Source organism: Dendrobates tinctorius, unplaced genomic scaffold (assembly GCF_039654945.1).
Source record: "Dendrobates tinctorius isolate UK_male_01 unplaced genomic scaffold, ASM3965494v1 ptg000223l, whole genome shotgun sequence".
NCBI classification, from domain to species: domain Eukaryota; kingdom Metazoa; phylum Chordata; class Amphibia; order Anura; family Dendrobatidae; genus Dendrobates; species Dendrobates tinctorius.
Window position 1 is genome coordinate 5,677,984 of NW_027361890.1, and position 16,879 is coordinate 5,694,862.

The following is a 16,879-nucleotide window of genomic DNA, read 5'->3' on the forward strand; positions in this document are numbered from 1 at the left end:
CCCGGTGAAAGTCCTGGCTAGTCATTGCTTGCGCTGAGAAACATGTGATGGTATCTCCGCGGCTGTTGATTTACATGTTTTTGCATATTTCACATAAGGGATGGGGGCATTGCTCTAGCATCACTGCGTTGAGAAACATGTGATGTGTCTCCGCAGTGTTGGCTGTTGATCTCGATAAGGTCATTCATCCTCATTTTTCACAGTCTTTACTAGGCATTGCTCCTACTAGCCAGTTTCCTACTCCACACTGATGAGGGGCAATACCCCGAAACAGCTGTCTGTGGATGGATACCATGTTTTGGCATAGGTGGTTTCCTTCATTGGAGACTGCCCTTCCCGTGGTTGTTCCTACCCGGTGAAAGACCTGGCTAGTCATTGATGGTATCTCCGCGGCTGTTGATTTACATGTTTTTGCATATTTCCCATAAGGGATGGGGGCATTGCTCTAGCATCACTGCATTGAGAAACATGTGATGGTGTCTCCGCAGTGTTGGATGTTGATCTCCATGAGGTCATTCATCCTCATTTTTCATGAGATTCCCTTTAAGTCCTCTAGTGGAACTAAAAATAAAAACTAGTTTATCCCCTTGAGGTCTATAAAAAAAAAAAATTCTGCTGAACGTGAACGTGTTTGGAGAATGTGTTATCTGCGCATGCTCGGGTGCTAGCCAAGTGTCTTTGGCATGGTCGAGTTAAGCAATCCCTGCATGTGTTGCGTCTGTCGAAAACACTCGGTTAGTACCCGAGCATGCTCAGATAGCACCTTCTCCGAGCATATTCGCTCATCACTAATAACTATCTTATGTTTGTGGAGGACTCCCGACTTTGCCCTGACAGATGATAGCAATGAAAGAAAGGATAGGGCAGGTTAAATTTCAACTCCCGATCCTTTTCCTCAATGTGAAATGGATCCAGAGTATGGTGCGGTTATGAATGACAGCAAGAAGAGACCCCGTTTATGATTCTGGTATCCCTTAGATCCGATCCCAGCCTGTATAAAAAGTATCAGAATATCCGAAGCCACAGATCCCAAGAACAACATGATATAGGCGCGGTTATTTACAAAAATTACAGAAAACCCCTTTAAAAGTCCTTTTAACACCAGGTGATGTTTGTAAGAACGAAGTTTATGGGAATTTTTTTTACACAAGCATAAAAATCTCCAATTGTCAGTAGCACATCTGCTCATATAAACAAGGATGTGCTGGCAAAAGGAACACAAAGCAAAATATCAAAGTATATTTGTCCCCCTTCAGATTGAGTATTCACAATGCCTTCATGGAAAATGAGCGCAAATCAACTTCCTAAATCGTCGATCAGTCATGGACTTGTGTGTTGCAACCCAGGACAGTAACCCATGGTACTCCAATGATAGTGGGGTCCACAGGGTTCCCCTGGGGTACAAGTAACACAAATATACTGTATTCTGGAGCAGGTGCTGCCAGCAACAAGGAACCCAAGGCCTAGACCTGGATGTCTCACTGAAGCCTACACTATTCTCAGTCTACGAGACAAGGCCTATTTATTAAAAGAAATCTAATGAGTGGATATTTCCTCAGTGGAGGACATTAATTACCTCCCCGGCATGTAAACAGCAGCACTTCTGTGTAATTAGGGATTGTGATCTGACGAGAAGATTCCACAAAGCTGACAGTGCGGTGTAGACATTACCGTCCCACGGGCTCGTCAGCAGCCTTCTCTCATGTTACGCTATTCACCATGGTCAAATTACGCAAACATAACCATAATATTAATGATTTATTAGGGGCGCTAAACGGCTAAACTAATTTATAGCACAAATATGACTGTGTAATGGAAGAAATAAAAGGACATTGGCTTCTCTCACGTTGGACGCATTTCTGAAGTAAAGAAGTAAAAGTAATTACTTAGTGAGGAATACTTCTATACTCAAGCCATGTTACAACATAGGTGCCCCCGAAATACAGCACCATTTATAAAGAGTGGCTCTAGCTCTACTAAACCCAGTCCACGTATGAGGTGGTGATCAGTAGTGATTAAAGGCAATCTGTCACCCTATTTTTCGCCTATCAGCTGCAGCCACCGCCATCAGGGGCTTATCTACAGCATTCTGTAATGCTGTAGATAAGCCCCCGATGTAACCTGAAAGATAAGAAAAACAAGTCAGATTATACTCACCCTGGCGTTCGGTCTGGTCCGATGGGTGTCGTCGTCCCGTCCGGCACCTCCCATCTTCTAACGGTGACGTCTTCTTCTTTGCTGCCTGTCGTGGCTCCTGCGCAGGCACACTGCTCTGCCCTGTTGAGGGCAGTGCAGAGTCCTGCAGTGAGCAGGCGCTGGGAGTGTACCTGCGCAGGAGCCACGACAGACCGCAAAGAAGAGGCCGTCACTCTTAAAAGGGAGGCGCCGGACCGCAACACCAATCGGACCAAGACCAGACACCCCCCCCCCCCCCGGTGAGTATAATCTAACTCCTTTTTCTTATGTTTCAGGTTACATCGGGGGGGGGCTTATCTACAGCATTACAGAATGTAGTAGATAAGCCCCTGATGTTGGTGACGGCAGCTGACAGGCGAAAAATAGGGTGACAGATTCCTTTTAGTGAGGGTAACCCTTTAAAAGGATACCCTGGTGAATATTTTTTTTATTAAATATAATAAATGGAGCTAGAAAAAAAAAAAAAAAAAGCTCAGAAAAATACAAAGTTACAAACTGTCTCCTCGGATTGTCAGAAGGAGTTCGCTTTACCTCAGTCAACTTATTCTGCAGCCAACAATAGACTGCGCACCAAAGAAGCTATAGAAGGCAAACAGTGCGACAATTGTAATGAAACACAATAGCAAAAATGTCCCCACCTCAAAATAAAAAATGAAGCCCAAAACTGGACAACCCCTTTCAGTGTTCTCATAGAAGTCACGTCCCCTTAGGCCTCCTTTCACTCATCTTGGAAAAAACAGTACTAGTGAGATTCATGGTCCCTGTGCCATCTGTGTGTACGTATGTGACAAATATGGCATGAAATTCACCAAAGAAATTAAAGAATGAGGGTAGAAATGATGTTCAAAGATAGAGATAGTGATGAGGAATGAGAGTAGATAGCTCACAGCTGTTTGCTTAGCCGTTAGTTTACAGGGGAACCCCTGAAAAAAAATGAAGTAGGGTCCCCTATAAATTCTAACTAGTAAAGGCTAAACAGGTAGCTGTGGGCTGATATTAATAGCAAAGGAAGGGGCTATGGATACTGTCCCCACCTCCTAGACGAATAACATCAGCCCAGAGCTGCTCCAGAAATGGCACATCAATAAGATGCGCCAAATCTGGAGCATAGCCTCGCTTTTCTCACTTGCCCTGGTACGGTGGCAAGTGGGGTAACATAGTTGGGGTTGATGAGCGCTGTCTTAAGGCCACTGACATGAAGCCATGGGGTTCATAATGGAGATGTGTCTATAGGATACCCCCATCACTAACCCCATAGTCATATTGTAAAAAAATACACAGGCTCCAGGAGATTTCTATAAATCCCATCCACTTTACTGGAACTGTAAGGCTAAGTTCACGTGCTGCGTTTTTTGCACCATCCATTTCTTTCAATCGCAGAAAAACGGCGCTGCAAAAAGTGACATGCTGTATTTGGAAAAAAACAAGGTATTGCTAAAAATACTGAGGACACAAAAAAACAAGCTGTGTCCATGAGATTTCTGAAATCTCAGACCTTGCTTGTACTGTAAATGCAGCTGAAAATTTGCATTAAAAAAAAAGCAATGTGTGAACATACCCTAAGCTATGTGCCCACGTTAGCGTTTTTATCGCTCAGGAAACGGGTCTCCTTCCCAGAAAACGCACACGTTTTTTCTGCGGAAAAATCACGCGTTTTTGATGATTTTTTTTCCGCGCGTCTTCTGGACTATAGGAAATAGCCAAAAACGCGGACCTATGCGGAAATTAATGAACATGCTGCGTTTTTTACCGCTAAGCGTTTCCTTAGCGGTAAAAAAAGCATCCATTGGCACAAAAAGGCCAAAATGCATTAAAATGAATGGGATGCTTCTTTTAAGCTTTTTTGATGCGGTTTGACCCTGAAAACCGCATCAAAAATGCTTAAAAAAAAAAAAAAAAAACACAACGTGGGCACACAGCCTTACACTGCATTTCTGACTCAGCGAAAATACACAGCGTCAAAAAGTCACCACAGGCACAGAGCCATAGTGTCCATTTACGACATGTGGATAAACTGGGGCCCCAAATTATCAACTTGTGCAAAACAAAACTGCAAAAAAATTCACGTTTTGCACTGCACGTCGCTTCCCAAAGGGACATGGCAAACAACTTTTAGACAGAAGAATTAAGCCTTAAATTGTACATTGCATGCATTTTGGTGCAAACCTGCAGCAGTTGATATCAGGCGAAGATTTAATTTTTTGCCCTTTACAATAATGTGATGGAATTTACTTTAACATTTTTTTTTAATAAACAAGAGGAATGCAGGAGCTCATTTAAATAGAAATATATATTTATTATTACAGTACAAATATTAGAAACAGACAATTAGACAGTGCATTACAAAAGACACCAAAAATTAGGACGTGTGCCCATGGTATTAATGGAAAAAACCCACTAAATACAGATGACATTATAAAAGTGACCAGTATCTCAAAATATATACAGTATTATATGTCACTCCTCCAAAACATATATAGGATGGCAATAAGTAAATCAGCAGAACCTGCTTAAAAGCACCCCCTCAGTAATATCTCATTTAACTCCTAATGTACCATAACGGAATAATTCCAAAGAGTCAAAGTAAGGGGAGGAAACAAGGTGCTTACCCGAAAATGCAGCCCCCATATAGCAAACGGCCCAAAAGCATGTCTAAATTATATATCATTAATGTTATATGTATATAAATAAGGACCAGTGCTTAAGCAGGACCTGTCCCAGACCGCATCACCGGTAATATTTCTTTTAAACTCATGGTGTGCTGAAGCAAAAATAATTCCAAAGAGTTAAACATGAGAGGAGGAGAAGAGATACTCACACAAATATGCGGCACCCCCGTCCCAAAAAACCCCGACGCGCGTTTCGCTACTTCACTATCGCTTTCTCCAGGGGAAGACATATTCCCCTGGAGAAAGCGATAGTGAAGTAGCGAAACGCGCATCGGGGTTTTTTGGGACGGGGGTGCCGCATATTTGTGTGAGTATCTCTTCTCCTCCTCTCATGTTTAACTCTTTGGAATTATTTTTGCTTCAGCACACCATGAGTTTAAAAGAAATATTACCGGTGATGCGGTCTGGGACAGGTCCTGCTTAAGCACTGGTCCTTATTTATATACATATAACATTAATGATATATAATTTAGACATACTTTTGGGCCGTTTGCTATATGGGGGCTGCATTTTCGGGTAAGCACCTTGTTTCCTCCCCTTACTTTGACTCTTTGGAATTATTCCGTTATGGTACATTAGGAGTTAAATGAGATATTACTGAGGGGGTGCTTTTAAGCAGGTTCTGCTGATTTACTTATTGCCATCCTATATATGTTTTGGAGGAGTGACATATAATACTGTATATATTTTGAGATACTGGTCACTTTTATAATGTCATCTGTATTTAGTGGGTTTTTTCCATTAATACCATGGGCACACGTCCTAATTTTTGGTGTCTTTTGTAATGCACTGTCTAATTGTCTGTTTTTAATATTTGTACTGTAATAATAAATATATATTTCTATTTAAATGAGCTCCTGCATTCCTCTTGTTTATCATTATGCTTTGAGCAGTTGAGTACTTTGGTTGTTATTTCAAAAGTTTGTTTACTTTTGGCATTTGTACTATGAGTCTGGTATTTAATTTACTATTTTTTTTTTAATAGTCTAGCATATGAAACGCCTTAAAACGCTGGGTGTAAACGGCGACTTTGGCCGCAACGCACACTGAGTAGGCAAAGACTGCTATGTGTCAATGCTACATCACAAAGTAAAGTAGGCCTTTGAGGGTCACGTTATGAATCCTAGGAAACCAACAAGTTGCTAAAATATCTGACTTGGTGTGAATTTTCAGGAATTTCCTGTTGCAGTACCCTAGGGGTTGTAATTCCACCCCAATAACCTGAATTACTCTGCAATGTGGCACGGCACTGCAGCAATCTTTGGCCAAGCGACGTGTCATTACCTAGCTCCAGTCTAAATCTGCTGCCAGTAATAATAATTTTATTTCTATAGCGCCAACATATTCCGCAGCACTTTATATTATAGAGGGGAATTGTACAGACAATAAAAGACATTACAGAATAACAATAAATCAACAGATACCAAGAGGAATGAGGACCCTGCTCACAAGCTTACAATCTATGGGGAAATAGGGGACACACGAAAGGTGGATGATAATAATTGCTGCATGAACCGGTCATCAGCCAGTATGTGTACAGACACAGTGGGCTAGAAAGTGCATGGAGGGTGTGAGAACAGATGATACGAGGGTCCTAGTTTGGAAAGAAATTTTGTTTGGGAAAACCAAGGACAGGTAGACAAGCAAGAAGAGGTGGTAGGTCAATCTGAAGTAATGTGCTTTTAGGGCACTCTTAAAACTGAGGGTATTCCAGATTAATCTAACTGTTCTGGGTAGAGCATTCCATAGACTTGGTGTAGCATGGGAGAAGTCTTGGAGACAGGGGTGGGAAGTTCTGATGACTGAGGATGTTAATTAGCAAAACAAAGGGCACAGGTAGGGTGGTAGACAGGGACAAGGCAGGAGATGCAGGGTGGTGCTGAAGCATGGAGAACTTTGTGGGTGAGAGTGATAAGTTTATATTAAATTCTGTAGCAGATGGGTAACCAGTGTAATGACTGGCACAGGGTAGAGGCACTGGTGTAACAGCTGGTGAGGAATAAGATCCTGGCTGCAGCATTCAAGACAGATTGGAGAGGGGAGAGTAAGAGAGAGATCGATTAGTAAAGCGTTACAATAGTCCAGACAAGAATATATAACAGTGACAGTTTTTGCAGCGTCGAAAGTAGTAAACGGTCAAATTCTAGAAATGTTTTTGAGATGTAGGTGACATGAGCGATTGGATGTGGGGAATGAATGAAAGATCTTAATCAAGCATGACCCCAAGACAGCGGGCATGTTGCTTGGAAGTAATGGTGGAACCACACACGGAAATGGCAATGTCGGGCATAGGTAGGTTAGTAGGAGGAGGAAGCACAAGGAGTTCAGTTTTTGACTGTGTGGATGGTTAATTTTTTCTTAGCAATTCCAGCCCCTTGTATTACCAGTCCTCTGACTGAAAAGATTTTGTGTACACAGCTGGAAAATTTTTTAGGAGATGGAAGTTTTCAATGACAGATTTTTTCTGAACACAAAGTTGTCATTGTCGAGGCTCCCAACAGTTAGATGCCCACCACTGTATGTACATGGGGTCATGGTAAAAAAAAAAAAAAAAACTGGACTCATCACTTAGAATAAGGCAACATGCACACGTTCAGTATTTGGTGAGTTTTTTTACCTCAGTATTTGTAAGAAAAAAATCAGGGGTGGGACAGTTGGAAGAAAGGTATAACAGAAACACGTCACCACTTCCGTATTTATCACCCACTCCTGGTTTTGGCTTCCAAATACTGAGGTAAAAAACTCACCAAATAGGCCACGTTCAGTAACAGTCACTAAATCTGAGAAAATGGAGAAAGGACTAAATATGGCTTCATGCAGCCACTTCCAGGGGTAATCAGCCAGTAAATTGAATTGTGTGTGCACTACAGCTATGCAGCTTTCCAACACACAGCTTCCTGTATGAGATCCTCAGTTTTCTAGATCTCTGCTTGCTATCATTCAACATTGTTTGTCAGTGGATTCAGATTTGTTTGTGATTAAAGGTACTGTCACACTTAGCGATGCACCAGCGATCCCGACCAGCGATATGACGCGGTCAGGATCGCTGGTTCATCGCTAAGTGGTCGCTAGTGAGCTGCCACACAGGCAGATCTCACCAGCGGCATAGCAGGGGTCAGGGGTCGCTACTTACCTGTCAGACGAGGCGATCCTGACGTCCTCCCGCCCGCGTCGCTCGTCAACGCCACAGGAAGCCCAGCAGGAAGCTGACGACGAGAAACGGTCCAGGACATTCTCGCGCGATCAGCGATAACCAGCGGGGAGCCGGTCAGAGGTAAGTATCAGACATAGCGATATCACTAGCAATATCGCTGCTGCGTCACAAAAACAGTGACGTTATAGCGATATTGCTAGCGATATCGCTTAGTGTGACAGGCCCTTATCCCCTTTATGACCTAGCCTATTTTGACCTTAATGACTTGGCCATTTTTTGCAATTCTGGCCAGTGTCCCTTTATAAGGTAATAACTCAGGAGCTTCAACGCATCCTAGCGATTCAGAGATTGTTTTTTTATGACATATTGGACTTCATGTTAGTGGTAAATTTAGGTCGATAATTTTTGCGTTTATTTGTGAAAAAAATGGAAGTATGGCAAAAATTTAGAAAATTTCGCAATTTTCAAATTTTGATTTTTTTATTCTGTTAAACCAGAGAGCTATGTGACACAAAATAGTTAATAAATAACATTTCCCACATGTCTACTTTACATCAGCACAATTTTGTAAACAAAAATTTTTTTGTTAGGAAGTTATAAGGGTTAAAAGTTGAACAGCGATTTCTCATTTTTACAACAAAATTTACAAAAAAATTTTTTTAGGGACCACCTCACATTTGAAGTCACTTTGAAGGGTCTATATGGCAGAAAATACCCAAAATTGACACCATTCTAAAAACTGCACCCCTCAAGCTACTCAAAACTACATTCAAGAAGATTATTAACCCTTCAGGTGCTTCACAGGAACTAAAGCAACGTGGAAGGAAGAAAATGGACATTTTAATTTTTCGAACAAATTTTTCTTTTAGCATCAATTTTTTCATTTTCACATGGGCAACAGGATAAAATGGATCCTAAAATTTGTTGGGCAATTTCTCCTGAGTACACCGATACCTCATATGTGGTCATAAACCACTGTTTGCGCGCACAGCAGGGCTCAGAAGGGAAGGAGCGCCATGTGACTGGAAAATATGCTGGATCAGTGGTTCCCAAACTCCAGTCCTCGCGGACCCCAACAGGTCATGTTTTCAGGATTTCCTTAGTATTTCACAGGTGATGGAAGTATCACCAAGGCATCAGGAATTCTCTCACATGTGTAACACTATGGAAATCCTGAAAACATGACCTGTTGGGGTCGGCGAGGACTGGAGTTTGGGAACCACTGTGCTGGAATATTTAGCGGTTGCCATGACTAGCAAAGAGAAAAGGAGCATGTACATATCAGAGATCACCAAACAATAATACAAAAAAAATTCTTTATTGTGACACCAACATACTAAAAACATTTAAAACTGCAAAAGTGCAATAATAGTAGTACAACAACCCAAAATAGGGTTAAAAACCCCTGCCGATACCCACAAATGCGGTGTGTTACACTAATAAACAAATGCGTAAGTGACGTTATGCAAATTATTCAGCAAATGAATCCATAAGACTATGTGCACACGCTGCGGATTTGTATCTGCGGAACCACAGGTAAAATGACCTGCGGTTTGCCACTTGGACAATGGAGAAGATGGTAAACCGCAGCAGAATCCGCAGAAAAGAAGTGACAAGTCATTTCTTTCTGAGGATTCAAAACCGCAGCTTTTCCGCAGTTAAAAATCCGCAGCATGTGCACAGCAGAATATAAATCACATAGACTTACATGCTACTGTACACTGTCTGAAGAGCTGCTGCAGATCCGCAGCGGCCAAAACCGCAGCGGATCCACAGCAAAAACTGCAGCGTGTGCACATAGCCTAACAAACACACTGCCAGAATCAACAACCCATTAGCTGCAAGAGCTGGGTGGCAAAAGGGTCAGGGTACACTCTGCTATTTAAGAAATGTAGGATGAGGCCCCAAAATGAGGGGAAGCAGAGCTCCACATACAACCTGAGCCAAAGAGGTGAGAGCCCACATCGGATTAAAATGGCATGAAGCGCTCGTGCAGCAAGGAATAGAAGGAGTGGGGGAGGCAGGGGCACAGAGATGCCCGACGCATTATGCCAGATAGCCTTGCTTCATCATTTACATACTAAATAACATTTGTGCAGTCTATGAATTTGTTCTAAGAAATAGAATTGCCTCCATCAGATCCTCCTTCATAGATGACCTCAAATCGGACCTAATAATTTTAAGGCCAGAGAACAACCTCTCTAAACTAGCTTGGGTTGGAGGCAAAGCAGTAACCACATGGGCAACATCTCTAACAATTTCCGGGTATAAAGGAATTGCCTCATGCACAGTTAGTTTTGATGAACGGTTTAATTTTTCTATTTCTTTGAGAGCAAGTGAAACATTTTGCTGAAATATGGTCAATCTGCTTGCTATAGGAGACGGAGTGAAATCTTTTTCCTTGCGGCAACGCTTTGCCTGCTCCATGTCATCCAAATACTTGTCAAAGTCAAACTCCTCATCTGATGAGGATATGGCAGCAGTAGCACTGTCAGGACCCAAGTCCTCTTGCACCTGGCAGTCCTCCTGTAGGCCACTCATCCTAACTGCTACCTCAGTCAGAGCTTCTTTTCCTTTAGTAAGCTGTTGATCATCAAGCAGTATACGATGACTTGGGTCCACATAAACAGCTGCCAGAAAAATTTTAATTTTACAGTACACTGCGTTCCAAATTATTCTGCAAATTGGATTTAAGTGTCATGAAGATGTAATTTTTTGTTTTTCAAATAAACTCATAGATGGTATTGTGTATCAGGGCTCTTTGGATCACTGAAATCAATCTCAAATTCCTGTGATAATTAGTTTACCAGGTGAGCCCAATTAAAGGAAAACTACTTAAGAATGATGTTCCACATCCACGTTTCAAGGAATTTAGGAAAGAAAAAGGACCTCTCTGCTCCTGAAAAACATCAAATAGTGCAATGCCTTGGTCAAGAGAAGAAAACATTAGATATTTCCCAAAAATTTAAACGTGACCATCGTACTGTTAAGAGATTTGTGGTTGATTCTGAGCACAGACATGTTTGTGCTGATAAAGGCAGAATGAGGAAGGTTTCTGCCAGGCAAGTTCATCGGATTAAGAGAGCAGCTGCTAAAAAGCCATTACAAACCAGCACACAGATATTTAAAGCTGCTGGTGCCTCTGGAGTCCCTCGAACCTCATGGTGTAGGATCCTTCAAAGGCTTGCTGTGGTGCATTATCCTACTATTCGGCCACCCCTAAAAATTGTTCACAAGCAGAAATTGTAGCAGTGGGTCCAGACATACATGAAGACTATTTTTCATACAGTCTTGTTTACTGATGAGTGTCGATCAACCATGGATGGTCCAGATGGATGGTTGGTGGATGGCCACTATGTCCCAACAAGGCTGCGACTTCAGCAAGGAGGAGTCATGTTTTGGGCCGGAATCATGGGGAAACAGCTGGTAGGGCTCTTTAAGGTTCCTGAAGGTGTGAAAATGACCTCTGCAAAGTACTGTATATAGAGTTTCTGACTGACAGCTGTCTTCCATGGTATAAAAAGCAGAAATGTGCCTTCAGGAGCAAAATCCTCTTCATGCATGACAATGCACCATCTCATGCTGCAAAGAATACCTCTGAGTCATTGACTGCTATAGGCATAAAAGGAGATAAACTCATGGTGTGGCCACCATCTTCCCCTGACCTCAACCCTGTAGAGAACCTTTGGAGTATCATCAAGCAAAAGATCTATGAGGGAGGCAGTTCACATCAAAACAGCAACTCTGGGAGGCTATTCCGACTTCATGCAAAGAAATCCAAGCAGAAACTCTCCAAAAACTCCCAAGTTCAATGGATGCAAGAATTGTGAAGGTGATGTCACAGAAGGGTTCCTATGATAGCATGTAACTTGGCCTGTTAGGATGTTTTGGAGTAAAATAGCTTTTTTGTTCAGTGAATGTGACCACCTAATGCTGCAAATGCCACAAATGAACATTTTCAGTTCTTTAAAACAGATCAAATGTTTAGAAATTCTACTGTGCCTAATAATTTGGAACAGTGCAATTTGAGTTTTTATTCAATTTGGAGATTATACTGTTATCATTGGGAGGTTTCTTCAATAAAATTTGATGTATACTCTAAAGGGTGATGACTTTTATTAGACTGATTGTCATTTGTACTGACCATTTAGGAAAATCATAGAAAAATATCATTTGCATAATAATTTGGAATACAGTGTAGTTGTGTCTCTCTCCGTTTCATTGAAGCAGAAATGCCATCTGCAATTAAACCTCCTCTTTGGGACAGGCAAAATAGCCAGTTCTTCCGCTCCCTCATGAAAATGCCAGGAGTTAAATCCTCAGCTTGTAATTTTTTAGTCAAGGTAAATGGGTGATTAAGCAATTCCTTTAATTCAGCCACCTGTGTCCATTGATCTTCATTTAGGGTTACCTGAGGGTTGATGAATCATATATTTAGTTCAAGCAATCGCTCAATCATTAAATAAGTGCTGTCCCGCCGAGTGGCTTGATCGACAATTGCCCCTTTTCCAGCACGTCTCTTCAAGATGGAATCAATTTTAGGGGTTCTGGCTGCAATAACCAATTTCCTCACTTTTCCAATCAGATTTCCAGCATGTCCCTCTTGCAGACTCTCTTATTGCCAGCTGCAGCGTGTGCACAACTTTCTCCAGCTCGGGGCCCAGGAATCGGATCCTGTGCAGGGCAGGCACCCCTCCCCTTCCACTCTCTGGTGAAGACGGCAGAAGACAGGACAGAAGAGGGGAGATTGCCCCCTGCAGTCTGGAGCCGATGCAGGACGGGAGCACTGCAGCATACAAGTGAGTTTTGATAGGTGCGTGCCCCTGCTTCTAGGGGGGGCAGCTGCCCCCCCTGCCCCTCGCTGGCTACGGCCATGATTCACACACAGCATTTTTGCGGATCCGTTTTTTGCAGTAAAATGCAGTGACTCTGGGCATCCCATCAAAGTCAATGGGTTTCAAGATATGACATTCAGACACATTTGAGAGGATCCATTTTTGGGCTGAATGAGCATGTCACTTTGTGCGGCGTTTTTCTAATCTGCTTTTGCTATTGAAAACATTATCTATGAGCTCAAAAAACTTTCAGGTGATGCGGTTTTTTAAAAAGCTGATTTTACAGCTGAAAAACGTATCCTCAAAAAACGCAGCAAAAACGCCGTGTGTGAATGTAGCCTTAGATCAGGAATATAACAGCCATTTATAGGACATTTCATAACTTTCCCAAATTCCTATGAAAAAATATTCAGCACATCCTGCATTGAACTACTGTACCCAATTTATTATATATTTTAGGAGTCGTAGTCGGTCCATTTTATACCGACTCCAACTCCACAGCCCTGCAAGGAGCTTATCTAGATGTGTGGTGAGCACTTTGAACCCTCAAGTGCTTTACAGAAGTTTATAAACGCAGAGCCGTGAAAATAAAAAATCATTTTTATTTCCTTAAAAATGATTTTTTTAGCCTGCTATTTTTTATTTTCCCAAGGGTAAGAGGAGAAATTGGACCCCAAAAGTTGTTGTCCAATTTGTCCTGAGTATTCCCATACCCCATATGTGGGGGGAAACCACTGTTTGGGCGCATGGCAGAGATCAGAAGGGAAGGAGCACCATTTGACTTTTTGAATGGAAAATTACCGTAGCTCCAATCATTAGCGGACACCATGTCGCGTTTGCGTAGCCCCTGTGTGCCTAAACTTTGGAGCGCCCCCACAAATGACCCCATTAGAAACTTATCTAGATTCATAGAACCCCAAGGTGCTTCACAGAAGTTTATAACGCAGAGCCGTGAAAATAAAAAAATCATTTTTTTCCCTCAAAAAATAATTTTTTAGCCCGCAATTTTTTATTTTCACAAGGGTAACAGGAGAAATTGGACCCCAAAAGTTGTTGTACAGTTTGTCCTGAGTACGCTGGTTCCCCATATGTGGGGGGGAACCACTGTTCGGGAACACGTCGGGACTCAGAAGGGAAGTAGTGACGTTTTGAAATGCTGACTTTGATGGAATGGTCTGCGGGCGTCATGATCCGGGACGGCGGGACACCGGGAGCCACAGCAGGACTCGGAGGGTACCGGGGGGGGGGGGTGATCGGAACGCAGGGGGGAGTGGAGGGAAGGGGAGGGTGAGCAGATGATGACGGTGGCGGCAGATCGCTGTTGTAGATCGGTGGCGGGGGGCTGATCGCCCTCGTCAGTCGTGGGGTGGGGGGCGGATCGGTGTCTCCAGCCATGCCCTGTGCTATTTCAGCATCGGCCATGGCTGGATTGTAATATTTCATCAAATTTCGTTGATGAAATATTACTATCGCTCTGACTGGCTGTGAACATGGCATAATAGAAACACGTCACCACTTCTGTATTTGTCACCCACTCCTGGTTGTGGCTTACAAATACTGAGGTAAAATACTGACCAAATACTGAATGTGTGCACATGGCCTAATAGAAACACGTCACCACTTCTGTATTTGTCACCCACTCCTGGTTTTGGCTTACAGATACTGAGGTAAAATACTGACCAAATACTGAATGTGTGACCGTGGCCTAATAGAAACACGTCACCACTTCTGTATTTATCACCCACTCCTGGTTGTGGCTTACAAATACTGAGGTAAAATACTGACCAAATACTGAACGTGTGAACGCGGCCTAATAGAAACACGTCACCACTTCTGTATTTATCACCCACTCCTGGTTTTGGCTTACAGATACTGAGGTAAAATACTGAATGTGTGACCGTGGCCTAATAGAAACACGTCACCACTTCTGTATTTTATCACCCACTCCTGGTTGTGGCTTACAAATACTGAGGTAAAATACTGACCAAATACTGAATGTGTGACCGTGGCCTAATAGAAACACGTCACCACTTCTGTATTTATCACCCACTCCTGGTTGTGGCTTACAGATACTGAGGTAAAAACTCACCAAATACTGAACAGTGTGCACATGGCCTAATAGAAACACGTCACCACTTCTGTATTTATCACCCACTCCTGGTTTTGGCTTACAGATACTGAGGTAAAATACTGACCAAATACTGAATGTGTGCACATGGCCTAATAGAAACACGTCACCACTTCTGTATTTATCACCCACTCCTGGTTTTGGCTTACAGATACTGAGGTAAAAAACTCACCAAATACTGAACGTGTGCACATGGCCTAATAGAAACACGTCACCACTTCTGTATTTATCACCCACTCCTGGTTTTGGCTTACAAATACTGAGGTAAAAAACTCACCAAATACTGAATGTGTGCACATGGCCTAATAGAAACATGTCACCACTTCTGTATTTATCACCCACTCCTGGTTTTGGCTTACAGATACTGAGGTAAAATACTGACCAAATACTGAATGTGTGCACATGGTCTAATAGAAACACGTCACCACTTCTGTATTTATCACCCACTCCTGGGTTTGGCTTACAGATACTGAGGTAAAATACTGACCAAATACTGAATGTGTGCACATGGCCTTACCAGATGGGGGTGTGTCCTTAGCCACCCTGACACTGTCCAATCAGCAGTTACCATTCCAGACTGTATACGGACACACCCCTCCGAGAAGATAATGGTAACGTCCTGCTGAGAGAATTTTTTTTTCTTACTTCTCTGGCCGCCAGAAATGATTTCGGGGTTAAATTTCCTCCTGACTTCATTCCTCCGGGCATGCGCTGTATAAAAATGCGGATCCTTCACTACAAAAAACGTTACATGGTCCGTCCAGGCATCTCGGCGGATGCAAAAAAATTCACGGATCCACAAAAAAACGGATCCAACGGATGGCCATCCGTCAAGATCCGCCAGTAATGCCAGTCAATGGGGGAAAAAACGGATCCGCCAAAAAAATGGCGGATCCGTTTTTTTTTGCAAAAACGGCGGATTTTGCCTGATGGTCAAAAACGGAAGTGTAAAACAGGCCTAAAGAAGAATAACTTTCAAGTCGGGCACTGAGGAGCGGTGGCTGAGCTGCACCACACCTTGAATTGGGGGAAGCAGGTCTGTCACACTATGGCGGCATTCAGCCTCTGATGTAAACAACATGTTTTAATACAGTGACAGCAAGCAGAGCTTTTGAAAATGGTGGAGAATTGAAAAATCACATTTTAGAAGTGTACAGAATGTCCCAGACGGGTATAAATATCATCGTCTCCGTTTAAAATCTGCAGATCTGAAGTTTCCCTGGCTTCTCTAACGCTGCTGTGTCACGGGCTGGGCGGTGTGGCCTTATAGAAATATAGGACGCTGTCAAATTCGGATCATGAGACCTGTGAAAAGTGTGGACATCATGGTCCGTACTCAGACCACGACACCGCGGTGTGGGAATGAAATATATATACACACACGCAGCAGATCACTTATCCACGTGTGTGTGTGTGATCACCCAAACAGCAGATCCACAGACCCATATATATAGATATACATATATATCCTGCAATTACCCTAGCAGCTCTCTACCCCTCCCAGCAGGGCCATGCATCTAACATCTCCGCACACAGTCATGTATCTAGGTGCGTGTAACAACCGGTCACCACACAGCAGATCACAATCTGAGACTGATCATGCTCCCATGTGACTTCTGAATAATGGAGGTCATCACCCTGCTCTGCTGGGAGACTACAACGCCCAGCATGCCCTGAGAGCCGCAGATCACCCCCCCCCTGGAGCTCCCATGCCAGGACCCTGATCACATGGACAGATGGTTACCTCTCCTCAGCTCCCGCTGCCACACCGTGACTATGGTGGCTGCGTGTTTCCGGTGATGGATCAGCCACAGGGACAAGGTCTGCACGCTCTGCTGCGAGTTGCTCAACTCCGACAGTTTCTTCTCCAGGGCAGGCTCGGTAAATGACGCCATGA

The 16,879-nt window shown here is 43.0% G+C and overlaps 1 protein-coding gene across 1 annotated transcript in view; it reads right to left on the bottom strand.

Moving 5' to 3' along the window:
• RPRD1B (regulation of nuclear pre-mRNA domain containing 1B) overlaps positions 1-16,877 on the bottom strand; it is a 124,504-nt gene extending 107,627 nt beyond the window's left edge. The window contains exon 1 of the mRNA XM_073555272.1: positions 16,727-16,877. Within this exon, the coding sequence (XP_073411373.1) occupies positions 16,727-16,877 (151 nt within the window). The remainder of the gene's footprint in view (positions 1-16,726) is intronic.
• Positions 16,878-16,879: the final 2 nt, after the last annotated feature.